We start from the raw sequence: 25,483 nt of genomic DNA on the forward strand, positions 1-25,483 counted from the left end.
CCATTCCGTACATATACATAGCCCTTACATAGTAGCTACCCTACTCTAAAATACTGCGCGGGCCCCCTCTATCACCCTTGCTTCCTTTCTCTCTCTTTCTTGCTCTCTCGCTTCCCCTTTTTATTTCCTATCTGCATGCTCATGTACCATCATCGCCGGCCTGGAACCTCCTTCATATTCCATAGTAGTATAGCGTGCATACTATCACATAGATTGGAGCAATGCAAGACCTTTTTCTTTCCCCCCTAGAAAAAATGAGAGAGAAAAGAAGAAAAATACCACGTTGACATCACATACATATATGCGACCATATATATAGCTGTCAATGTATTTTTTGGAGAATATGCGTCAACTATGTATAACTGTCTGCAGCTCGCCACAAGGACGGGGCAGCGGCTGATCGCTGAGGTGAAGGGAAGGGGGGCGGGATAAAGAGGAAACCTAAACCTCCACCGCACTGGAGCATGTCGATGAATGAACAAACACAGACATTGAAGAAAAAAAAAATGACAAAGGACAAACGAAACGGAAAAGGAATACCCATTCCATATGTATCATGTATCATGTATCTACCAATCTCCGCCGATAACGGGATCGGGATCATCTCAACCCCAAATTTAACAAAAAATAACAAGACGAGGAGGGAAAAACTAGAGAAGAAAAACGGAACTTGGGGGAATGTCTAAATCACACCCCAGAACCCGCCCTGGCACAACCCCCATCCCTCCCTCCCTCCCTCCCTCCCCAAAAAAAAGGCATGCGAAAAGCGAAAAGCAAAAAAGCAAACCTACCCAGCAGCGGGCCCCTTTCCCCCCACCTAATAAAAACTCTCCACCAAACTCTCTTTATGCGTATTCCCAAACGCACCTAGCGCACCCTTCCCCGTCACGCCCGGAGCCGCGGCCGGGGCAGCACCCTCGCCCAACTTAAACACGCTCTCCACAACACTCAGTTCCGTCGCCGTCGTATCCAGGCCCGTGACGGCCAGCCAGTCATTGACGACCATGCCGGCGCCGACGACGGCGGAGCCGCGGTTCACGCTGCCGGCGACGAGCGGCACTTGGAGCAGTGAGGAGAGCTCGTCTTGATCTTGGATGGAGGTTTTGGGGTGGACGAGGCCCCCTTGGTTGGAGAGGGACATGTAGGAACCTGTGAGGACGTTGTCGGCGATGGTTTGGCGGAAGACTTCGACGCCGAGGACGTCGGCGATTCTGAGGGGATTGGAGTTTAGTTGGTATGCCTGGATGGGGATTGGATGGGTGTGTGGGTTGTCTTTTTATGTTTTTATTTTGGAATAACAAAGCGGGGAGTTTCTTACATTTCTTCCGTTTCCCGTTCTAGATCTGGATGGACGAGAGCTGCATGGTCATTGCAACATATAACATTTCCAAGCGCGGTTAATCGCTCTTCTATCCGCTGGATCTTGACGGCGTCTGGGAGCGAGTTGCGCAGGTGCTGGAGTTCTTGATCTGTGGTTGACGTGGGAACAAGAAGGCCTTTGCGGTTTCTGAAGGGGAGCAAGAAGAGAAAATATCACGGTTAGCTTAGGCACTGGTAAATCGTAGTGCAGTGTAGGAGATTATATAAAACAGCGAGGGAGAAAGGGAAGAGAAGGGGATCATGTCGTGCTGATCGAATCGTGGCTTACCCGGCTGTTAATCGTCCCACAATCCTCGTACCGGCGATGGTAGCATGACATATCGGGATGACATCTTGCAACTCTGCTTCGAAAATGCTGTTTTCGAGGGAAACCAAGATTAGTTACTTCGCACTTTTCCCCTATCATTATTCTGCATGACAAAAATCACAAAAATATTCAAACATCCGCCATTCTTCTCGAATCAGATCAACTTGGCTGGAACCAAGCATGAACCACCCGGTGTTTATCAACATATCACTTCCCCTACTCGTACGTAGCAGGCTCCACATCCCGCGAGGCGTGATGGTCTCCCTCTTCGAATGTATCGATCCAGGGAGAAGCAATAATCAGATATTCCCGACCCGAATTCCAATATGTGATCCGGGTCCCCCCCGCCCATCATTTCTCACGACAGGAGGGAGATCTTAAAACGGTGTCCCCGCAACCTCCCTCCCTCACCACCTCTCGAATACCTACCCATCAAAGGAAAAAAGAAAGAGCGAACAAAAGGAGAAAAATCGGCCAAGAAATCTTAATGCGCGTACCTATAGAAGTTCTCCGACGAGCCAATGGCCACCAATGCGTAGGAATTCGTCAATGTCGCGAACACACCAACCCTGCGAATGGCGGGAAAATGGCAGCGGTTAGCCAGATGAAGTAAATCGTCTTGAAAAAAAAAAAAAAAAAAAAAAAAAAAAAGAAAACAAAAAACAATTTAATATTCTGTATGATCGAAGGGGAGCGGAGGGGGTTGTCAAAAGGAGAGGGTCAAAATCCCCATCCTCTATATAAAAGAAAAATCCAGATTCAAAAATTGAATTTATTAACCCGCCAAACGAGACCGGAGGAGGGGCAACTCAACTCATTGGAATTCTCAAAGCGAGCGCGAACCGCCATGATTTATCAACAGTCCCTGTAAATTCCTTTGTATTCTCTTTTTCCTATAGTTCGCTGTATGCTGATTCCAGGAAACGCAGATTGAAGAAAGTGGGATGTATATATATGCTTTTGTGTGCCGTGGAAAGATCTCGGATTCGGCGGGTGCAGCGGGGTAAATCGGGGGAGAATAGGTTGATGATGATGATGTATTTTTGCCGTCGTGGAGTTGGTTGTCGAGTCTGATGTTTTTTTTTCCTTTTCCCTTTTTAGCTTTCTCCCCTCTTGTCTCTTTAATAGTTTTGGCTCGAATTTCCTGATGTTGAGGGTGGGCAGGCAAGCAAGCGGAACCCGATGAGGGGCAAAAAACTAGTTCCTTGAACAAGCAGCAAAAAACTCTTTTTTTATCTTCTTTGTCCCGCGCTTCTGGACCGGCGGGATACAACGATTAATGGCACCGCAACTAGTCTTATCGCAGAGGCCGCTCCGTGCTCCGTGCTCGGGGATACTGGGATGAGATGAGACGGGATGGATGGATGAGGATGAGGATGAGGATGAGGATTCTAGAGGCGAAGGCGGGGATTGTGGAGGAGGGCAGAGGCGGCTGTTTACATCAGCAGAAAACGTCGTCAAGCAACCGTGGAGGAACTTCTTCTGCGTAGTTAACTCATCTGTATACATACATACACCCAGCGGACGCAGAGAATCAAGAATCGGAGTGGGAAATCGCTGGATTTAAATCTGAAGCCCGCACTGTTGCAAGTGCTGTTGCTTCGCTGATCCTGATTCTTCCTGTTCGTTTTTTACAGAGAGTGACTTTACTATGAGTCAAGATGACTCTTTTCACATCTTCGATGCCGCCGCAGCCAGCCACACTGTCTGTCACTAACCAGGGGCATATCCGCTCCTGGAATCCATTGGGTGTCCAGCTCATTTTGTTATCAATTAGGTGGATCTGCCTCAATTGCTGTTGCTATTATTATCACTATCATTATTCTTGTTACCAATGTTGTTAGGAGCGGCAATGCGAGGTACCTGCGCTAAACAAGACAGGATAGAAATAAAAATAAAAATAAAATATCCCAGTTTGATGGCAGCAGGAGAGAGAGAAAAGAAGCAAAGGATAATCGATTGTGAATTGAGAGGAAGGGGAGAAACAGGGACAAAAGAGAGAATATCTCAACACCCAGAGGTTCGTGATAATTCCATGATTAAATAGCTTCTCGACCATGAGGAAGCTCAACATCCCCTTTCCTTGGCGCAAGGTTGCCTGTTTATGATTACGATTATGATTGTTATCGAAGATATGATAATTTATATAATTTATCCGCCGAGTGTCTGCTTTGGTTGCCTGTCATTTGCATCGTCCGTAAACTGCACAGTAGCAGAGGTGTTCGTCAGGGCAGCTATTTTTTCGAGAACGAATATATGGCGTTAGTCGCTAGGCAAAAGGAAATAAATAGCCTGCAGATGAGACGATAAGGAGGAAAGATATATAGGTGCGGGCATCTGCGAAATACCATAAAAAAATTAACAGGAATAACTTACAACACAGCATCCATCCCAAAAATTATATGCCACATGTACTCCATGACGCGACCACTACTCGCATCATTCCTTTCCGTCGCCATAACCCAGTCGCGGAAGTGCATATAATCCTCCACCGGCCTCTTGAGGACCTGGTCGCGCGACACGGCAAACTGCGCGCAGCACGCTGCCGCTATCTCTGTCGGGTTATCCGTGCTTTGCAGTAAGGGACGGCTTCCGTCGTCGACTGTGTCTGCTGAAGTCCCCCCTCCCCTTCCTCCCTCTGCCGTTGTCGCGGACCAATTCTGCGGCGGGGTGCTTGTCCCCGAGAAAAGCTCCATCCACACCTCGTCCGTCACATGTCGATTGATCCTGTGCTCCTTCTTGCAGCCGGGGTTCCAGTTGCAGCGCAGATTAACATATCCGCTGTGCTGGACGTAGGCGATCCGGAGCGTGCGCATGGCGATGACGTTGTCGTGTAGCGGCGCATCGACGTGCCATGCCTGTAAGAAGCCAGAGCGATGCGCGTGGAGGAAGCCGATGGTGCGGGGAAGGTTATCGTAGTTGTCGATGATGTAGGAGAGGTACGCCATGGATTCGCGACCTTTGTTTCTTGGGACCGTGAGGGCATTAGGATCGTTGAGCGTCTTCTGAGAGGGGTTTACGACATATATCGCTCGTTGCCAGCTGTTTGTTTTGTCCGTCGACGGGGGTGGTATATGGGTTAGCTGTGGTATATTGGATTGTTCATGGTTTGGGATCGATTGAAGGCTTTTCCAGTCAATAGTGAAAGGAGGGGAGTGACATACTCTGGAAGCTCATCCTGTACCCAATCGGTATCCTCCTCCTCCAGCTTTGCCATGACAATGATTTTATCACCCACCTCGACATTGAAGGGGTTTGTTGCGTCACTGGGCAAATCGAGGGATAAAGAATGGAAACGCGTGATAATGGAATCAATCAAGTATAAACCCCCGCTATATTGATCTAGGATATCTGCCAACACACGCACGAGAAACAACAGGGCAATGACGAGAATGAAACAATATAGCCTGACAGCGATACGGAAGTTGCATTTCATTGTTCGAAATGAGAGGTCCAGGGGCGAAGTTGGCGCTGGGTCAATTTTCGTGATATGCGCGACAGGAAATATTGCGCAGGGAAACACGGCCCTAAGACGTTCGTCACAGGAGAATGCGCGCCCATTTGTCGTCGCGAGCAGCTGCGTACATATTGTAGAAAGGGAATAGATACAAAAATAGTTATATAGGCAGGTCGGGTTACGCGCGTTCAAACCCAACCCTCACAATAACCACTAGTTATATGTGGAGGCGCAGTCACTCAGCCATCAAAACCACTGATATAACCAGGTTATTGCTGACATGTGTTCAATTTCATGTTCATATGTACGGAGGTTCATGTCAGAAGTTCTTGCCCACCAAGGCGCTATATAATGCCACCAATTTGAATATGTTCAAATCTGCAGATGATATTTTTGTTTCTCATTAAATTGTTTATCAAGATGGCTTCTAATACTGATATTGCAACACATTCTCTAGTGATTACTCTTAAATCTATTGCTCAAAAGACCTTCCTTGAAATATCTGGCAGTAGTGACCTAGACTGGCTGTGTGACCATGCATGGGACTAGGACTAAATTTTTCCTTAGTCCCATTCTCAAATATCCTAGTCCTGGTCCCATATAGTGTTGAGTAAATTAGTCACTTTACACTGTTTATATTATAAATCTAGTCCCAGATCATGTTTTACTTATAAATTAATGATTCTGGTCCCATTTTGTAAAAACGGGACCATGATTTACCCTATATAGATCGGCAGCGATAGATAGATTGGCAGCGATAGATAGGTTGACAACAGTAGATAGATTGGCAGTGGTAGGTAGGTTGGCAGCAGTAGGGGATATTTATTCTAATAGTGAGCTTAGGGGCATTGAGCAGGTAGGCAGTAAGCAAGACAGAGGTAATATCTCCATCAATCATATGAGTATATTCTCTCTCTATACTGTCATCTCTACAATAAAATTATACTGTAGCTACTTTTATATAACTGCTGCTTCAATAGCAGTATCAGCAGCAGAGATTATATCAGTCTTTCTCATTTATATAAAGATACAAATATTTCAAAATAAATGAGTAAGAACAAGAATAATTAAGAATAAAAATTAATAACAAACAGAGAAGAAGAGTATATTAGTAAATTATTAATTAATAATTAACTAGTGAAATAATAATTATTAAGTTTACATTCAGAGAGAAGCTGATACAGTGATTGTATATAATACTACAGAAAAGTTACCTCTTTTATATAGCTGAAGAAGATAGCTTGCCGTACAGAATATATATGGGGTTATGTGCCCCTGGACCTATCACCTCTTAGGGTGTAGGTTGGAACAAAAGAGCTTGTACAGCGCCAGAAACCATGAACCCAGCGCGGGGTGGAAAGGTTAAACAAAAGGTCAAAAATGAAATGAAAGGCAACCGTTCTGGTTTTGGTTGTGATTGTAGTTTTGGAACGCGCATCCGCAGCCCGAGGTGGCACAGCAACGAGTAGATTGTCGATATCCATTTGAGCTGGCGCAGGTACCTTGGTATAGCATATCGGGGGCGCTGGTTTGACCTCGGAACATCAACATTCAATGTTCAACATTCACATCTCATACCCACATGCGGCATGCGACCTCCCCATAACCCAATTTACCATCATCTTGACGCATAACTCGAAGTCAGTGAGCCACAGTCCGCGGCATTTTCATTGCTCACAGCAACGCAGCAGCACCGTGCACAGCAGAAGGGCCGCTTTTTGCCGCGTCGGGCAAATCTGCGATTGATGGTGGCGACGCGGTCTATAGTCGATTCATGATCAACATTTGATGTGCCCACTAGCCTCGCCACTAGCCGACTGCCGCGCTAGCGGTTGCGGACTCTCCCTTGGGCTGCAGTGCTAAGCATGCTCCCGGCGACTTAGCTTCTCTGAGTTAGTTGATCATCCATCCCGTGTCTGGAGATCTCCTTCTCCTCAACTTGAAAATGTCCTCCATGGCTCACGCATGGTTCCTCAGAATCGTTGTGCCTGTTTACGCAGGATACTTCGCAATCAATTGCTCATCGGCCATTGGAGCTGCCTGCCCGTTGATCCGCCTACCCGTGTCTGCCCACTACCGATTCTTGATCAGATAGCTCTTGAAACCGATCTGCCCATTCTTCCAGCCGCTCTTATTGATGCATACAACCGATCCGACATGCTCATGATATTCCGATGATCTTTCGAGTCTATATAATTATTCGTGGGCCCATCTAGTAGAGTCACTACGTATGGATTCTAGACCCCTTTGAGGCTTGAGGCGATGATTCCTTGAAAGCCAGACGTCCGGGTCTCGAAGTACTTCGGTGCCTGGCTGGGAGGAACCAGAGTAGGAATTGTGTACAAACATAAAGAATTGTTTCTAAGACAAACGCAATATCATCGACTGCCATTGCCCACAGCTGGGTAGCTCTAGCAGGAAGATCCTTTGCAAGATATTGAGGCCTGTTTGGTTAGCAAAGAATCCACATCACTCATTTCCCCCACTCTCCCGACCTCACATGAGGGTTAGGGATAGCTTAGCGGAGTATTCTCCGTTTTCTCATTTACTCCGAATGTTTTTTATATTGCCTTTTTTGTTGGATATTTGCAGTTTTTGCATATTCCATTCCCCTCACAGCTAGCTAACTAGTTACGCATTCATTCATGTTTGTGTCATCGATCGGTCAATGACTTGAAGAACAAAAGAAAAAGAAACTCTATTGAAGCTCGAATAACGGAGAACTTTAGAGATCCTTATTTACAAACCATCAGATCATTACGAAGCTTAAATAACCACTGCAATGCATGTTATATCAATATGTTCCTCGCATAGGAAACAAGAATATCTTTTAAAGATTAGAGTTAGATAGAACACCGATTACCATCACGAACTGAGTCTTTGCGGACGTTCTGGTAGCAAACCGAGCCTGTTTGATGCTCCGCGTAAGATAGAGAGAGACAACCTGATCCTCGCCATCCAGGCCCTCGATCAGCACCTTACTTGAGGCGGAGGATGAGGTCCCAACATCGCCGGATTCCGAATATCCTAGTTCCTCGATCAGGTTTATTTTCAAAAAGAAAAACAAGGGTTCCTCATTCTAATGTGATAGAAAATATTTTTTGATGAAAAGTAAACAATAACTACTGGCCTTCCGAGCTACAAGTTCAGGCTGTAAAGTGGAATGTAATCATTGATGAAGAGAGAGGGAAGTAAAGAGGAAAAAGAAAAAGAAAAAGAATATGCAAATGCAAATGCTAATGGATCTCCAGCCGAAGCAACGCACATACTATCTATGTAAATCAGCGCTGAGGATCGAGGCCCAAAAAATCTAGACTGAGCTATCAACGCCGCATCCGAGGAGCATTTTGGTGCAGGCGGGTCTCTTTTACTCAAGAATAACAACCCTTCGTTCCTTGCCCTCTAATGCCGAGACCAGCGGGCTGACCAGCAACAACTAGTCTCTCTATCCTATTCTTTTCCGTTCTCTTCTCCAATGCATTACTGTCAATATCCAACAGAACGGATGAGTTAGTTTTTCTTCTTCAGACAAGCAGGGGGGAAATCTTCTTCCCTCGCCCAAGATCAATATACAAGCATCCCGCGCAGTTCCTCGTTCCACAGCATAGTAGACGCCGGCTCAGCCAGCGGGATAACTAACGGCTATGCAGCGGGTCCGGGTAATCAATAACTCGCATTGATCTTAATAGATATGCAGATTTAGATTGCTATATAGATCGTTTTCTTCGGAGAATTAAAATCCAGCCAATGCCAGACCATCCCGTCTGAGACGCAAGCGTCAGCACCAATAAATATAGTCTATGGCGGCGGCAGGATCCTTCAATATAAAAGGCAGATATATACAGTGCATAGTGCACTCCTTCAGGACTCAGAAGGGTCTGGAGTTTCAAAGCGGATCCCCTAATGGCTCTGTTTCATTTGCTGATAAAAATACTCCGTAGACCACTCCGTAAAATTAACGCTGTTTTACTTTCTTCGAATAGTTAGCTTTTAATGAAACTCGTTTCTTTTCTCAGTCAGCAAGCCTAGGTTAAACCGATCCTCCTCATTCAACCGATGGGTAAGAGGTGTATGTTCTCATTCTCTGTCCAGAGAGGCAAACGATGCCAAAATATCTCTCTGGCAACGATGGAAAAGAAACGGAGTCCCGAACAATAGTTTCAAGAAATAAGAACGAAAGACCAAGTAACTGGAACCCATAAGCTGCCAGATTGGATGAGATAGCTGGCCTCACTCCTCTCTGTATGGGACTCAACAATTCTCAGCGGGGCCTGGAGTTTCTGCCTCTGCGGATCACATTCAACATTTCTGACTCGTCTAAAGCACAGAGTATGTTCTGATGGGTGAGTGAGGGTATATACCTGAGTATCGTGTGTCATCTAGTTTTAATGAAGGGGTTTGTGGTTCTTTTTGCTGAAATATCGAAGCCACAGGCGACTCTAGAAGAAACGCGGGACGCGTTGTTTTTTGCCGTTTTTGGTTGTTTATGGCTGGTTATGGCGGTTTATGGCTTTTCTTTGCTTTTCTTTTCTTTGCTTTTTCGTTTCTTTTTTCATTCTGTTCAAGATCGCAACAGGGTGTTGACGTTTATGACCTGCGAGGGTGCATTATGCATGGATTATTGGTTGGGGTCTTCAACACAAGTTTTTGTTTGTCAAAAGAGCATTGGACTTGGGCGATGATTCTCCTTTGCTCTTTGCGGAGATTATTGACGGAGTTTGTATGATTGGACTTTTTTTCGCAGCCAATCGGTAGCGGCTGAATCCCTTCCCTGTGCAAGGCTGGTTGGTTCCCTTGCGACCCTGTCAATCTCATCGTTGGTGCTGATGAGAGTCTGCCACATCGGTACACATTGGTACGATCCTGACTGAGGAAATTCGAGAATGCTGGTCTAACCGATGGGCTAAAATGGGTTCGATGCCCCTGTCGCGTCGTCCTGGCTCCTTGAGTCGCAGGGCGAAAATATCGTATCCGTAGATGTCATGTCGTCATTTACCTCTATCTCCACCGTCCAGCTCTGCCTGGCACAGGGCCGATGTAATCCACAATGTAATCATGGCCCACTCTGGGCCCTGGGGCGGCTCGAGTAATAGACATAGTGTGGTTTTGATGTGATGGTCGTCTCCACCACCCCAGCTAAGCTAGGCCGATGCTAAGAACCTCCAACCTCACTCTTCACGAAGCTGATACACCCTGCCTGGTTTTGGGCAGGTTGGAGGGTGGATGAGGAAAATGGATGACGGCAAACTGATGCTCCTGTCCACCCCGGTACGGGGCCTCTCATTCAAGCCATGTTATACCAAAATACATCGAAACACTCTCCCTTTCGACCTCCTTCCGCGAATTCGCCAGGCATAACGCTTCAGGCTCCAGGCGTTGCCAGCTCCTGGATGTCAGTCTGCCATTAGCGCGCCTGTTCCATGTTTCCCCAGGCCTAACCAGTTTGTTTCGTTCCCACGTCTAGAATGTTCCCCTAGTTAACAGCTCGTACGGCACAGCTCGAACGAATTCGGATGACGCGCATCATTCAATGTTTGTTGGATGTTGGGAACGGCGGGGGAGTTATTCATGTTGGCTTTTTTTGACGCCATGTTTCCTGATCGATGGGCCCCGCCCCTACCCAGATTATTGTCTCCACTGGCCTGCTCCCCTGTTCTGGTCGCGCAAAGCCTTGGAAGCCTGTTGTATGTTCCTGCAGCGCTTGAATCCCGCTAAGGCGGCGGAAAACAACGCGGGTTGGGCTGGCCGGCTTTAAAACACTCTATTGTCCCACCATGGACAAGGGCAGCACAAACAACCATTTACTTCCCTACGAGCTTTCAGCATTGTGTTTTAATTTTTGCTCGAATGGTTTAATTTTCCCCTGCCCATCGCAAGTCATTTGTTCTTGTTGTGCGTTCAAGGATCGTGTCCTGCTGTCGGCAGCACCTGGTTCCTTCACTATCTATATTTTGTTGTTTAATTTTGTTTACATATGCTTTGTACCGCGTCCATGGTCAAGAGTAAGATTTTGACGTGAACCAATCTCTATCTGTACCCAGTCCCAGTCGGGTGGAGTATGCAGTAATTATCCTCTCAGCCGCAAGAATCCACGACCCAGAATTTCTCTTTCTACAAGATTTGCATATATTAATCAACTGGAGTGTGGCGGGTCGACCACTGCGCGAGCACCACGCGCGCGGCCGAAGATGGGGAGGCCTTTTGTCCTCTTGTCTCTGGGCTTGTCGGCAATCCTATTCACCGCGATATCAACCATTGTCAATGGGGCGTTCGCTGCATCGCTTGAAAATGCAGTCCCCAATTGCGCATTCCTTACATATATGGCCGTGGTGCTGACGGCCATAAGTTCTATTGTCCTGGGCCTACTACTCGTCTCGTTTACTCTGGATGCAGCAAGAGGACGGCGATTCTGGAAATCGTGGAATGGATTGGCATTCGTCCTACTTGGCGGAATCCTTTCCATTGCACTCATATTCGTCGCATTTGCCTTGCGACAAAGCGATTCCCTACTCAAGGGCGAGGATTCTAGTCTGTTCCCCCGCACTACTCGGGTGCTGTATTATGTTTGGTGTGGGGTATGGGCTGGAGCGATTCTCTTCCAGATATTATTCTACGTGTGCTTAGCAGTCCACCCCGATCATAGACCGAACTTGCGAAGCGTCTCGATATCTAAACCAGCCTCAGACATTGCCGGCTTTCTATGGCCAAAGAGGAGGCAGCCAAAGCTGACAGGGACGCGACCCTCAAGCTCTTTCCAACCTGCCGTCTTTCCAGAACACAAACAACCCCCCAACAATCCAACCGATTCACATCACGACTCGGAGCGAAAGAATCACAAGTCATCGCTCTATGTAGGCAACATAATACTAAATACGCACATTCTGCAACATCTCCAACAACATGCCCGCCGCCACAGCGACAGCCACCAACAAGTGCAGGACTCGAAACCCCACAAAGTAATCTACCCATCCAACCGCAGCTGCAGCCCGCAGGAGCCAGAACATACCTTTGAGCAGTGGGACACTTCTAGCGTCCCGCGCGAGATCTGCGATGCCCTCCTCAAATCTACTATTCAAAACATTGCCCCTGCAGATCGCGCCAGCAACAGCAGCAACAGCTACAAACAAACCACCAGCAGACCCAACAGCGAAGCGCCCTCCCTCGCGAGCATCTCGATGACAGTCACCACCTCAAAACCTTCACTCGCACGCCAGCAATCCTCAGAGACGCCCCGGAAACCGCACAAAGACTCCATCCTCCCTGATTCCCCAAACCTAACCTCCTCTCCCTCCTCTTCCTCCCTCCCCAGCACTCCCTACACCCGCGCGTATCGCCCTCGACCCCCCTCCGCCTACTCCTGCTCCTGCATCTCACACCCTCCCATCGCAGCCACCCGGCACCAGCACCGGCACGATCTCCACACCCCGCTCCCACGCCCCAAATTCACCCCCAGGCGCCCACGCGCGCATTCCTTCGAAGACAACATCCACCCGCTCTTCCGGACCAGCAGCCCGGAACCGCCGCCGGGCACCACGCGGGGTACAGTCGTCACCGCCTCCCCCGTCGCGGGCCAAACGATATCCAAGAACACGCTGAGCAGGATCAAGTCCGGCTCGTTCTCGCTGCCGGTGTCGAGTAGCCCCCTGGCGCAGACAGCGATGATGGACCTGGACATCGCTGGCGACAGGGTGGATGAGGGCGCGCAGGAGGGGGATTGCGAGGATGACGATATCACGACGCGGACGGATATGCCGATCCCGGGGTTTGTGCTAGCGGCGGGGAATAGGGGGAGTTGGGTGGATTATGGGAAGAGGAAGTCCAGTAGGGGCCCTGGTAGGGATGATGGGAGATAGTTTTTGTCGGGCGTGGGGAAAAAGGAGCGGAGGTGGCTTCTTAGGCATTAGATATGTACGATCGTTCATGGTTTTATAGGTTTTCTTTTTCGTTCTCTCTCTCTCTTTTTTTTATACACTATTATTTGGTTGGTGGTAATAGTGAATGGATTTTTGATAATGATTGAAACAATCTGGAGGGCTCATGTGTATTGTATATAGATATCTATCTCTTCCTGGACGAAGTTTTGCTATCATTTGGCCCAGCTATTTATTTATTCATTTCTTTCAATTGGTTTTCTTTTCTCCCTTCATTTTTTCGTTTCTTATCTACTTGTCATTTATTATCATTTTTTTTTTCTCGCGGTAGCCGCCCGCACACTACGAGCGAAATGACCCCCAGCACATGCTCCGACACAGACAACGATCCAGTGTACGATCCCAGCTCTGACACCGATTTGACTGAACCAGATCGCCCCTTACCCGGGCCCCGAATGGCGTCTGCCAAGGGGAATAAAGACAGAGAAACACCGACTAAGGGAAGAAGAACGCGGCATCTACAGGCAATCTCCTACAGAGGGACCTAACAGGAAGTGTTGGAACGGTGCCAGGCCATACTAGGAAGCCTAGGCTCCTCCCCTGGGCTATCAAATCTCAATCTCAATCTCAAATCGCTCAAATCCGCAATCATCATAATCAATTACACAAAGTAGCACCTAGATCCCTCATTAGAACTAGGCCTGATACATGAAATTACATTGCCATGATTAGTGCTCAAATCCATCATTATTTATCATATGAATCAATCTATTCTTCGTATCATTCTATATTTTTTCGGCATTCGTGAGGCTTCGGTTCGTGGTAGTAGTATCGACGTTTGGTTCGTTCATCAGCGGTGGTGGTGGTGGTGGTATTCTTGATGGCCAATCTTATCATGGGTATCTTTGCGGCTCTCATGGCCGTTCTGTTGGTGATTCTTGTAGGCATTAGAACGGTTCTTGCAGGAGATTCTTCGGTAGTTTTTGCAGGGTTATTCTTCAGTAGTTGGAGGAGTTGTGGCAGTGGCTCGCGTAGTCAGTTGATTCATCTCATCATCGTCCCCTTGTTTGACATCCTCTGAATCTCTTGTGGACAGAGTCTTCATTCAGCTTTTGTTATAGATCTTTCTATCATTGTGTCCGTTCTGTGCAGCCATTCATTTCGGTTTTTTCAGATATTCAATCATTCGTATCAAGGTATCATCAATCGTGGCGCTCGGTGCCCCAAAGGTAGGTTTGTATTCAGTTTCATCATTGCTAGCTGCGGTTTTCATCCCCTTGGTAGCTTTAGGTCTAGAAGGCATTCATTTCTCCTTTCAATCAATTAATCAAGTTCTAATCCCCTTTCCCGCAATCCAAGCTCCCTTGGCTTATTGTCAGGATCCTTCTGCTGGTCCGCGTAGCAGCTCGCGAGACGTTATAAATGAAAAAGTAGTAGTTGCGGAAGCTTCTTTGATAAAAAAACAAGCAATCCGGGCTCAGTCTGAGTGGCTGTTATTGGTGCTAGCTGCATACTCCGTAGTTGGCGGATGTATACACAGTGTGTGGGGCGCTAGCCCGTACTAGGAAGCCTAGGCTCCTTGTTGCGCCCGCTCGAGAGTCACAATGAACCCAACTTTCAGGTTATGGGTATGGGCCCCTTGGTGCTTCAGCGCCATCAAATGCTTTAAGTTTAAACCTAGCGGTTGGTTCCGTGCTCCCTGCGATAGGTGATGGTTATTATTGTCGGTTTTGGAGCAGGCTAAAGTGCCTTGAAGAGGCCAGCTGCCTCCCTTTTTTAAGTTGTTATGCATGCAAATGCCCCTGATAGGTTTGCTGCCTCTCATATTGCGCCACCCTCTCTAGTTGAAGGCGCATTTACTCAAATATCAATGGAAACTATCCATCAGACAATCGATCATCCTCACCATCACCCTTCAATCTAACGTATGTGATTGATCCTCTATTCGATATTACCATCCTATCGACTGCCAAGAACCTACCCTGCCCTATATTTATGAGGTTTACCACAAATCCTTCGAAGAGAATCGACTAAGACTACACGCCAGATGGAAAAGGAACTATTGGTTTCCATGTTTTGAGGTTTATAAGGCAGGATATTTTGGAATGTTTTCAGGGAGGATAGGGGCAAGAAGATATATGAAGAAGATGATGATAGTTGAAGAAGTAGGGGGATAAGGAATGGTTTCAATGAAGGAATGGGAGTGGGAATGGGGTTTGATGGGATAACCAGGCAAGATTTGTATATAATATCCAGGACCGCTACATGGTGTTTTGCGTTTTGGGTCTTTGTAGCCAGGGGGGTTGTTGGCATCAGTATTGTTCACACCAATATAAGCAGTGCCTGCGACCGCTAGATAGTTACAATGACCCATTAGGCATCCCCTCTGATAGGGGAGAACCATTAGCCGAAACTTCGACCACATGAGGTGACTGAGATTGGGCTATTTGACCCGTCTGATCTGAGCAGCTTAGCTGCTGGCGAGTAGGGCTGACGCCGGCAGTGTCTTTTCGACAGGGAGTGTCGCGTCAAGGCCGGCCTTTTTATAGCATGGCTGTACTCCTCCAAAGCATTATTAAAGTAGCCTGAATTGGCTCTACAGAAGATATCTTATATTCTAGGTAATCACATAGCTCTCTGGAGGCGGAGGGGGAGGGAAATTTCTCTTTTAGTTGACTTAACTAGTTAACCTTTAGCTACGAAAATTACAGATTACCTACCTTACATAGTTCGTTAACCATAGCTCGTTAGTGACAACAAACACATTTCTCCTACTTCATCCGCGCAGCATTCCATCATTCATTCCACAGCCTACATACGGAATACAGGGGGCAAGAAACGGCTATTCTCAGGATATGCTTTCTTCTCCCATGGCTCGCTCTTACTGAAGAAAAACTCAGAAGCTTCTTACCACCCAACTTGGAGGTGAGTTGGTTTGGGTGGTGATCCGTGCCCCAATCCCAATATCCATACAATAGTTTACTCTACATTCCTTGCTTTCTTGTTTGGTTTGTTGTTTGGTGTTTTTCCCTCTATTCCATTGCTGTAGTCTCGGTATGGCCAAGGTCCTGCGCTTCGCCCTTGTCTCCAGCTGTCCGTCCGGCTTCATGTAACGTGCATGCATGCGTCGTCAATTAACTGTTGTGACGTCTTGACAGTTGGGTGGTTTGCTCTGCTTACTGTAAACTCGGCCCCGTTTTGATATTTCTGGCCATTTTTTTTCTTTTTCTTTTTCTTTTTCTTTTAGAAAAACTTGGAACATACAACATCACCACTGTCATTTCACACTGTCTTCTTCTGCTCTTTGCTCTCTGCTTTTTGCTTTCTGCTTCTTTTCCTTCTGCTACAGGTTTCTCAACTTCTGGTCGCCTCCCTCTCCTTACACTTGCTCCCCTCCGATCTAACCGCCTGCTGAGGGAATCTATCCGTCTTCGTATTTCTAGTTTGTCATTTGACGGGGCCGTATACTAACTACTACTCACCCAGCCAGCCTAGCTAAGTATAAGCCTGCTGGAATTGAGAAAAAGAAAAAAGAAAAAATAGAGTCGCTGCTCGCTGTCGACCAATGAGAATGTGAGGAAACCAAGTTCTATTGTTGCGCTTCTTGTTTCCTTTTTTTCCCTCTTCTCTCTCTCTCACTCTGTCTCCTTCATTCCTCTCCCTCCCCCATTTTTTGGTTGTTTAACGCTGTGCCAACCAACTACATCGCCGTGCTATTTTTTCCAAGTTGTGTTTGTTTTGAATAACAATATGTTGCGTTGCTGTTTTGTCTCTCCAAATTTCCCCTAACTCTAATTACTGTTCTTAGCTCTTGGTTGTTTCAGTTCCTGTCGTCTTGCTTACTTACCTCTTTTTTTCTTTATTGTTGTTCCTCGGTGGTTGTTTCACATCTACACTCCCAACATCCCTTATCTCCTTGCCAGCCTGCTTGCTGAATACGACTATTCCTTGATGGAGTGATGCTATCTTCTTTGCACTTTCCGATCTTCCTTCTCGATCTGGTTTTGTTTCTTTGTGTTTGTTGTTCACTTTCTCTCTCTGTGTCCGTCCTTCTCTTTCCCATCACGTGAGCTGACCTCATCCGAACCAATAGAGAAAGATATAGTGAAGGTAGTGAAGATACTCTCTCTTCCTTCTCTATTTCACAAGAATGACGAGCCTTAAGCGCAAGCTGGACCGAAATTACGAATCGGGCAGTGCATATCTAGCAGATTCTCCTCAGGGTGAGTATTATTGCCAGGAGCTCAATGGCGAATACCGCCTGTTAACTGCTGGGCATCCAGTATCATCATCTACTTCATCTTTGAGCCGCTCACGAGGTGCAAGCCGTGGCGGCTTGCGATCGCGAGCAAGGGGAAAGGGCCGTGCGCGTATTGGTCGTTCAAAATCTTTGAACGGGAGCACCCATGACGAACCTCTGCCGAGTCAAACTCACTCGGATCCCCCGCAAACCCCTCGAGCAAAAAGAGCTCGAAAGGCAAAGGAAGAGATCGCTCCTGAAAATGGCATTTCGGAATCGAGCACCCCCCGGCCAACCCGTCAATCTGCTAGGATTCTTTCCAAGTTTCATCATATGAGCTCCGTACCTGAGGAGCTTGACGACTTGGCCATACAACAACCAGACTTCAATAGGCCTCTTGATATCCATATTGGTTCCGACGAATTGGAGGCCAATGAAGATGATGCCTCGTCAAAATCGCCTAGTACAGTTACTAGGAAATCCGATTCCCAGTCAATTTCATTAAGATCGACATGGACAGATTCTTCTCGACCTCGTCGCAGTTCGGGCTATAAAACTGAACTGGAAACTTCTCCCGAGGAAGTTCCGAAGCCTCAAAGCAAGTTTGTAGAAGCCAATGCGGAGAAGGATAAAAATCCGGCTACAAAACCAGACGTTAGACCTGCGAGTAAGCAGGCCAGCCATGTGGTTACGAGGAAGCGAAATTCCGCCAGCAAGCGTGATGAGTCGGCGGAGGTTCTAAACAACATGGAAATGTCAACTGCCAACAGTGGATTGGATTCCCCACCATCTGAGAGAGTTGAGGATGATAGAATTGGCGGTGATGATATGGAAATAATAGCCCCAGAAGCCAGGCGCCCGTGGCCGCTGCCGCGACTTAGGACCCGCAATGCAGACTCGCCTGCTCGGTTAACAGAACTGGAATCTCCTTTACGGGCAGGCGAATCCACTCCAACGGAGATATCGGATTCCCGAGCTGCAACCCCGTCTGAAACTGGAGAGTTGTCTGCCGGCCCGTTGTCAACACTTCCGAGCCGAGGTCGTGGACGCGGTGGATTTAGAGGAAGGGCAAGAGGTAGAGGATGGACCCGTGGTCGTGGGAGAGGCGGTCGGGGTCGGGGTGCTGGGAGAGGAGGGCGTGGTGGCAGACTCCAACCAATAGATCGCGAGATGTCTTTGTCGCCCAGCCCAGTCATCAAGCAACTCCGTGACAGACAAAAGGAACTGGATAAGGTGTTTCGCCGAGTCGCAGCGGCGCAGCGAACAGCGCTCACCGTCATTGCAAATCGATCAGAGTCTAAACTCATTAAAGATCCCAATGCACACATGGCTGTCCCAGAATACGACCAAGTAATGAATGGTCTTAAAGCGAGAATGCGCAAGAGACTGGAAATAATTGAAAATGAATACAATTGGCGTAAAAAAGCTGCGGATGCCATGCTCGAGGCTAACAAAGAACTTGTCAATAGTAACTTCCATGTAAGATTTTTGTTGCCCTCTCTCCTTCCTTTCACTTTACAACAAACTAACTTCATCTAGGATAAATCCTGGCATGTTAGGAAGGAGCATCTCCTCGCTGCCCAAGGGAGCTATATGGCTTATGTGGAACAGCGTCGCCAAGCAGAGGACGAGGATCACACTGAGGTAAGTCTCCAACTCTTCAGATATGGGCAGCTCAGAACATGGAAAAGAATAATATATTGATGGAGGAAATTGCAGACCGACGAATCGGGATCGGAGCGAAGCGTTACTTCTCATCGTCGCTCTGTTCGTGGATTCAACAGTTCGTTTGTCAGAGACCCGAAGGGTGCCGCACTCTATGACTGGGCTGCCTATGGTTGGGAGGAGTTTATACAACGAGCTAAGATGGAAAATGACATTTCCCCTCAAATAAAGGAGATAGCCCAAGAGACAACACGGTCTCCAGTTCTAGTCAGCGACAAAATTTCGCAGCTCACGGAGGCTCTAACCGAACTTTGCGAGCAGGAAGAAGGTCGGACAGCTGTGGGAAAACCTTCCACTGCAATGCCAGTAGAACCTCCTACTGCGCTGAGTGCTCTTGCTGATGCCGCCATGGGCGACATTGGTCAGCGGCTAGCACAACAGCCCACGTATGAGCCTCCCTTACCAGGCCCGCAATTGGCACCATTTCGCAACCTTCCCGCTGTACCTCAGGAGCCACTCCCGCAGCCATGTCACCCTCCACTTCATCAACCACGGTTAACAGACCATCATCCCCGCGGATTGCACCGAACAATACTCCCCCAGCCTGTACTTGGCCAGATGATCCCGCCAACCGACCCACGATCTCTTCTCCCACCTCCTCCTCCACCGCAACCGGGTTCTCGAGGACTACCCAACCTGCCACGCCGTATCCTACCCGCCTCCGATCGATACCCTTCCATCCCACATCTAAACGAACTTCCTGATCCATTCTCATCTGCACCTCCTCACCTGCCCCCACCGCAGGGTATGTCATATCTTCCGGCAACCTATCATCGACCACCCCCTCCCCCCCCTCCACCTCATGCTGCTCATGCCCATCACCCACCACCTCCTCCACCTCCACCACCCCCACCACCACAGTACATGCATGTACCAATGGGGCATGCGGCATTAAGCCCGCCATATCATCCCGTAATTTACGGACATCCGCCACCGCCACCCCTTCCTAGCGCACAGCATCACCCAGCGCATCCCCAACACCAACACCAACATCCACCACCGCTTCAACATCACCTCCAACCACACCCGCCGCCCCGTCCACAAAATACCCATCCATATCAACAACCGCAGTACCCGCAAAATCAACTTCCGCTTCCGCAACCGCCGCCGCCTCGTGAGCGCACCCCACCGCCTCCATATCACGAGTAACTAGCTAGAGAAGTGTGATGCATGCTTATTTGAACTTTAACATTTTTAAATTCTTGTCTTTTTCTTCTATACTCTTTTTTTTCTTCTTTCTTTTTTCTGCCTCGGCTGGTTATGGAGGCATATGGCCAACCTAGTCCTTAAGGTGTTCCTGTTCGTTTTTTCCCCCATCAACACTTTTCATTCGCTAAGTTTGGCTCTCTGGTTTATTGACTTGCTTCTTTGTTTAAAAAATTGGGGCAATTGGGGCGGGGATTGGTTTACTTTTCATCATTATTTTTTATTTGTTTACATTGTGAGGTGTAAAGTTTCGACGCCCCTTATATTCGGAACCCCTTGGCGCAGAGCTGATTTTTACTTGAATGTTTCATTTCATTGATGCTTTTCCTTCTCCTTCCTGCTTCCTTCTTCTCTTTTTTTGTCCTTCTTTCGGCCATCATGCATGTATAAAGTGAAGGGTATGGTGCTATTGATTAACGATGAAAATGGACTGGGTTGCGCATGTTTTAATTTTTTTCAGGGAAGGAGTTGTTCCCCTAGTCTCCTTGCTGACTTGTGTTTCGTTGTCTTGGTAGTTTATTCACCACATCGAGCAACTAATTTATATTGACCCCTTCAGGGGTAAATAGCAATATCAATGGGGTTTGTTTCATTTCGATTGGGAAATTTTTCTTGTGTGAATGTGAGTTGAGGTCATGTCTCTTCGCAGCACACGATAGCTAGCATCCTTAGTCGATCGATTCTAATTCTGCTTACTCCTATTAACTAACTATTGAATTTGCCTTGGTTAATTCTAGAGGCCTTAAAGAAGGGTATCCAGGAAATAAAATCTCAACGAGATGTCTATAGGGTTGATGAATAATTAATTAATCAGTTACGGAGATCCCTTCTCAATCCACACTCTAACCAACACATTCTTATAAAAACAAACTCGATCTCCGTCCGCCCCCAACTCTTCCCCGTCGCAAAGCCCAAGAACAGCCTCACCTCGCCAGCCTTGGTTTTATAAAACCGCCATCCCCTCCCGACTCCCGAAACGACAGGCTCGGCCCAGCCTTCGTCAATGTGTCGGCCCCTGCACGATCTTCCCCGTATTCATCTCGATGCTCGCGACCTGAGAATTCACCACCCCGCCACTGGTATCATACGACGTGCCACTCGGCACGTACAAATGCGGCCCATACGCTGCATAGCCCTGAAACACCTTCGACCGGAACGCATCCAGCGGCGGCTGCTTGGAATCCACCAGCGGCCTCGAGAAGTCGCCGCGAGACGTAGGAGGGCTTCGTAAGGTCGAAGCGCTTGGTGCGGCGGGATCGCTGCGAGGGGCTGTGGTGTGGGCCCAGCAGAATGTTAGAGCAGTGTGTATGGGTATGCGCATTGTTTATTATCTCTTTTTAACTCTCTTTTTCACTTTCTTTTTCGTTCTTTCCGCTTTTTCTTTGTGTAGCGAAGTCTGTTCCGTTGTGTCTCGTAGCTAGGGCCAATGGGGGGGATATTAGAGCGCTCAGGTCTGATTCAGTTATCATTGATTCATTGTTGAGTTCTCGGAATGGATTCCAGCAATAAAACTCAAACGCAGCAGATTGTCTGCCATATTCTTTTTAAATATATATGTGTTCATGAAACGCAGCTAGTTATTGAGCTGTGGTTCTGCTTCAGGCTGCGTGTGTACTGCACAGCGGTCTCAACACATCCGGTCGTCGATCTTGGTTCTATGCTGATCTGAGAGCACCCGCCCCTGCTTTAATTTTAAAACAGAAATCAATGGGATAACTCGACGCTCGTTCACAGCATCCTCTCAAAAGGGCCCCGCAGGCCCGTATGCGCGGGTCCAGAGAGAGCCAGCAGAGGGGCAAATCCTCCCCGTTGATCACCCGTCATGGTGAACTAAATCTCATGTTTTGCAGGCTGAAGGGGTTGTTGGGTCCACACAATCTGTCATTGGAAGCTCGAATCGAGTAGTAGTAAGCGAGCACAGAATGTATGTGTCTCGAGAAATATACAGAAATAACGCGACGCCTGTGGGGGCTCGCCGTCTAGTTTGGTCCATGCATTGGCGTGGAGGGTTGTCATTTACTGCTCGCAATGGATGTGGACTGTGTGGTTGCGTATTAGCGTAACGTTAGACAGAAGCCATAGGACACGCCATTGTAGCCTGTTATCTGTTGACTCTCCGTGAATGGAATTTTGTGTTTAAAGACCGAACATAAATAGCGTTTATCGGAAATTTGTGTCTGGGGGGTAATTTTAATATTTGGCAACCCGAATACTGGACCAAATCAAGGTTCCATCGCTAGCTTTGGTAGAAACGAAACTACATAGAACGAAATGAATTTGCTTCATCAACTAACAGTTGCATTTTGCGCTAGGGCAAAATTAAAAAGGAAAAGAAATAAAATACTTATCCAACTCCTATAACCTCTCAAAGCTCCGTTGTTTTTTTCGTCATAGCACCAGTCAATCGTTTTCAAGGGACAAAATCTGCATAAAACTAAAATGTGGAAGAAAGAAATGTAAATCAGGTATCTTGAATGCTTAGAAGGATGAAGCAAAGGATATTCGTGGAGATGGAGCAGGGGAGAGCAAAATTTTGGAATGCCCCTGGGTAGAAACGGGGAAATGAAAGCCGAATCTAAATATCACTTCTGCTCCAAAAATTCCTCCACCCTCTCTATCAAGTCGGCCTTTTTACCCGTCGTAGACAGGTGCTGAGATTGGAGGAACTCTTTAAGGACAGCCGCCGTCAACTGCACCATTTTCATAGCAGGACTGGTTAGCTCTAGGGCAGCATAATACAACCGGAGAAGACTGGGGAGGGTATGAAAATAAGTAATATACAACTAACCTTATTCAATGTTCCCTTCTCGTAGTGTAGTTTTACTTCATCACCAACTCCAGCGGCATCAGGGCTGGTTTTCGTCTTCTTTGTAGGGCGTGAGTCTCCTTTGACTTGATCTTGCGCCCTGCTTGCTGGGCGCTTGACGAGGGTTGAGGTTGCTGGTTGTTTCGCTTCGATCATCAGATGTTGACTTTCTAACTCTTCGCCCCAGGCTATTACGAATTCACCAGCACGCTATGAGACAAAAGATTGAGTCAGTTGGGTTCGTGATTAGTTCAAGAGAGAATCATATGAGGGCGTGGACGGGACAGAACGAACCTTATCAATTTGACGATATTTTGGTACTGTTTTGTCTTCTGGCTGTTCTGGGAGATCCTCGTCGAGAGCAAGAGCTTGCAAAATGCGGTAATGCCATTGTAAAGCTAATTGCATGAAAATTGTTAGTTCCGTAAATGTAGTAAAAATCATACTCAAAGTAAGGGTGAACAATCAATCTGGCGAGCAACGTACAAGGATTCGGATACTTCTGGGGGTCGTATTGTGCCTTTGGCAACTGAAGTAATTGAATCACCGTCCGCATTTTATCGACTAATGAATCTGGGGCTGTAATAAGGTTTGTTTCTGGGTTTTGTCGAATATCGTCCGCAAATGGGAGAGGCAAGATCCACATTCCCTGCGGGATAACTTCTTCGCCGTCTTCGCCCAGCTTTGGACGACCAGGAATCATAGCAGCCATAACGGGAGCAGCGTTCTTACGAGGGACGAACCATACAAGCGCTAGTTTCTCCTTTTTCAAAAGTGTTTGATAGAGGGCCGAGAAGACGCGCGTGGAACCAACATATCCTTCCTCGGTCGGATATATGAACGTTGGGTGTTTCATAGAGGCCCATATTGGAAGTGCCGAGAGCGGTTTGAATCCGATGATGCGGATTGTAGGCTCACCGAAATTTCGGAGTGAAGCCTGCTCTTCTTGAGTAAAAGAAATTTGCTCCCCGCCAAATTTATATGCCTTCTTAATCTCCCACTTTTCCACTTCTCGAGCAGAATCATCCGCCATCTGGGTAGTGATACCTTTGGCTATTTGTGGCACCTCTCCCCCTAGCCATACGTAACAACTACGCGCAGGTTCTTGTCGTTTGAATATTAGGTATCCAGTAACGGAGATTTTGAAATCAGGCCCTATTTCCAATGGCACATTTGAAAATAGTGCTCTACGAGGTACAGATTTGGAGTTGATCGAAGAGAGCAATGACTTTAGGAGTGAGATACCATCACCACCGGAAGTTGAGGTTTTGGTTTGTGCCGTGGGAAAGGCTGGGGCTTCTGGATCTGTCGGAGATGCTTTGTATATAATATCCTGGTATTTGTATCAGTCACGGAGCTAACATGAATAGAAGAAAACAAGTATGGACATACATCAAAGAATTTTGACCGGTCGAATTCCTTGTTTGGTTGGGATATTGGAAAGAGCTCGATAATAACGCCAAGGTCGTATAAATCCTTCGCACGCACAGTTGCTGCGGACCTCAGTGCCTTGTCTTTGGAGTGAGGGTCATCATTATCCGTTACGATGAATAATCGTCTGGAGGAGAAATTGGGAGCCTTAGAGCTAAAAATCTGGTTTGCACAAAACAACACATTGGACATTGAGACGCGTTCTTTTGACGGGACTAATATCTGTTCTGCCTCTTCCTCCTGATGCACTAATGCCCTGAGCTTTTTCACGTCTTCTGCTGCTGGCACGTCAAGGTCCGAGAACAGATAGCAGTGTGGGTATGATAGACTTCCCCGGCCACTCTCATCTTCGTCATAGAACTTGGATTCTTCAGTCCCGTATAGTAAGATACCAATCATGTCCTTTGGGTTTGAAATTATCCGCTGCTGCATCAGGTGGTATGCGCACTTCAGGGCAGCAGTGGCAGGTGATTCTTTATCAGCTCTCTTGGAGCCAGTTTCAGGAGGCGGAGTCAACATGGACTCGCTGATCTCAATGGCGAAAAGGACAGCATCTTTGACAGATTTATAGCCCTGGCTTGAACTGTTAGCATGGGATACAGCAATTGAGCCTACATAACTAGATAGTTACCGCACCGTTTCATCAATGTCCTCTTCCTCCTCAAACGCATCATCCTGCTGCCAAGCTGCCGCCTCATCAGCCATGTTCGAGTAGTAGTAAAAAGGGTAAAGCTGCCGCGATGATCGATTGAAGCCGCAAAACAGCTTAGAGTCAGATAAAACTGAGAAGGAGAAGAAGGAGAAGAGCCGGTGTTATCGACACGGCCAACATCTGGGTGGCTATCAAGCTCCTCTAACCTCGCTTCTGCCTGATATGATGTCAGCGCGAAATAGCCGCCAAGAAACGCGAAGAGACGCCAGATCATGTGACTAAAATTGGCTTGCATTAGCTTTCCTCAACTTGTGATTGGTTGAAGCTGGAGATTCAGCCTCCTCAGACGGAGTTTGGCGGCAAAAACGGGTCGGGATCGCTGTTGGACATCACCAAGCTGTCAGCATT

General features: G+C 47.4%; 8 protein-coding genes across 8 annotated transcripts; 3 read left to right on the forward strand and 5 right to left on the reverse strand.

Annotated features, from left to right (window-relative positions):
• Window positions 1-569: 569 nt before the first annotated feature.
• Window positions 570-2,577, reverse strand: HCBG_02032 (eukaryotic translation initiation factor 6; the record flags this gene model as incomplete). Its single annotated transcript, XM_045429081.1, has 6 exons — window positions 570-604; window positions 892-1,211; window positions 1,319-1,507; window positions 1,649-1,735; window positions 2,185-2,256; window positions 2,502-2,577. 6 exons carry the CDS (start codon window positions 2,534-2,536, stop codon window positions 570-572), a joined length of 738 nt encoding a protein of 245 aa, XP_045290867.1.
• Window positions 2,578-3,623: 1,046 nt separating this feature from the next.
• Window positions 3,624-5,264, reverse strand: HCBG_02033 (uncharacterized protein; the record flags this gene model as incomplete). Its single annotated transcript, XM_045429082.1, has 3 exons — window positions 3,624-3,921; window positions 4,064-4,729; window positions 4,852-5,264. The coding sequence occupies 3 exons, from the start codon at window positions 5,121-5,123 to the stop codon at window positions 3,870-3,872; spliced, it is 990 nt and encodes a 329-aa protein (XP_045290868.1).
• Window positions 5,265-6,481: 1,217 nt separating this feature from the next.
• Window positions 6,482-7,322, forward strand: HCBG_02034 (uncharacterized protein; the record flags this gene model as incomplete). The annotated part of the gene is made up of 3 exons (XM_045429083.1): window positions 6,482-6,517; window positions 6,657-6,784; window positions 7,028-7,322. 3 exons carry the CDS (start codon window positions 6,482-6,484, stop codon window positions 7,320-7,322), a joined length of 459 nt encoding a protein of 152 aa, XP_045290869.1.
• A 2,409-nt stretch (window positions 7,323-9,731) lies between these two features.
• Window positions 9,732-10,241, reverse strand: HCBG_02035 (uncharacterized protein; the record flags this gene model as incomplete). Its single annotated transcript, XM_045429084.1, has 2 exons — window positions 9,732-10,080; window positions 10,153-10,241. 2 exons carry the CDS (start codon window positions 10,239-10,241, stop codon window positions 9,732-9,734), a joined length of 438 nt encoding a protein of 145 aa, XP_045290870.1.
• A 1,464-nt stretch (window positions 10,242-11,705) lies between these two features.
• Window positions 11,706-12,997, forward strand: HCBG_02036 (uncharacterized protein; the record flags this gene model as incomplete). The annotated part of the gene is made up of 2 exons (XM_045429085.1): window positions 11,706-11,719; window positions 11,893-12,997. The coding sequence occupies 2 exons, from the start codon at window positions 11,706-11,708 to the stop codon at window positions 12,995-12,997; spliced, it is 1,119 nt and encodes a 372-aa protein (XP_045290871.1).
• A 4,168-nt stretch (window positions 12,998-17,165) lies between these two features.
• HCBG_02037 (uncharacterized protein) lies at window positions 17,166-20,133 on the forward strand (the record flags this gene model as incomplete). Its single annotated transcript, XM_045429086.1, has 3 exons — window positions 17,166-18,734; window positions 18,975-19,725; window positions 19,931-20,133. The coding sequence occupies 3 exons, from the start codon at window positions 17,166-17,168 to the stop codon at window positions 20,131-20,133; spliced, it is 2,523 nt and encodes an 840-aa protein (XP_045290872.1).
• A 1,053-nt stretch (window positions 20,134-21,186) lies between these two features.
• Window positions 21,187-21,507, reverse strand: HCBG_02038 (teichoic acid biosynthesis protein C; the record flags this gene model as incomplete). The annotated part of the gene is made up of 1 exon (XM_045429087.1): window positions 21,187-21,507. One exon carries the CDS (start codon window positions 21,505-21,507, stop codon window positions 21,187-21,189), a length of 321 nt encoding a protein of 106 aa, XP_045290873.1.
• Window positions 21,508-22,768: 1,261 nt separating this feature from the next.
• HCBG_02039 (uncharacterized protein) lies at window positions 22,769-25,244 on the reverse strand (the record flags this gene model as incomplete). Its single annotated transcript, XM_045429088.1, has 6 exons — window positions 22,769-22,876; window positions 22,975-23,202; window positions 23,287-23,390; window positions 23,479-24,325; window positions 24,385-24,996; window positions 25,060-25,244. The coding sequence occupies 6 exons, from the start codon at window positions 25,126-25,128 to the stop codon at window positions 22,769-22,771; spliced, it is 1,968 nt and encodes a 655-aa protein (XP_045290874.1).
• Between the last annotated feature and the right edge of the window lie 239 nt (window positions 25,245-25,483).

The sequence above is a fragment of the Histoplasma capsulatum genome, assembly GCF_000150115.1.
Source record: "Histoplasma capsulatum G186AR genomic scaffold supercont2.2, whole genome shotgun sequence".
Classification (NCBI taxonomy): Eukaryota; Fungi; Ascomycota; class Eurotiomycetes; order Onygenales; family Ajellomycetaceae; genus Histoplasma; species Histoplasma capsulatum.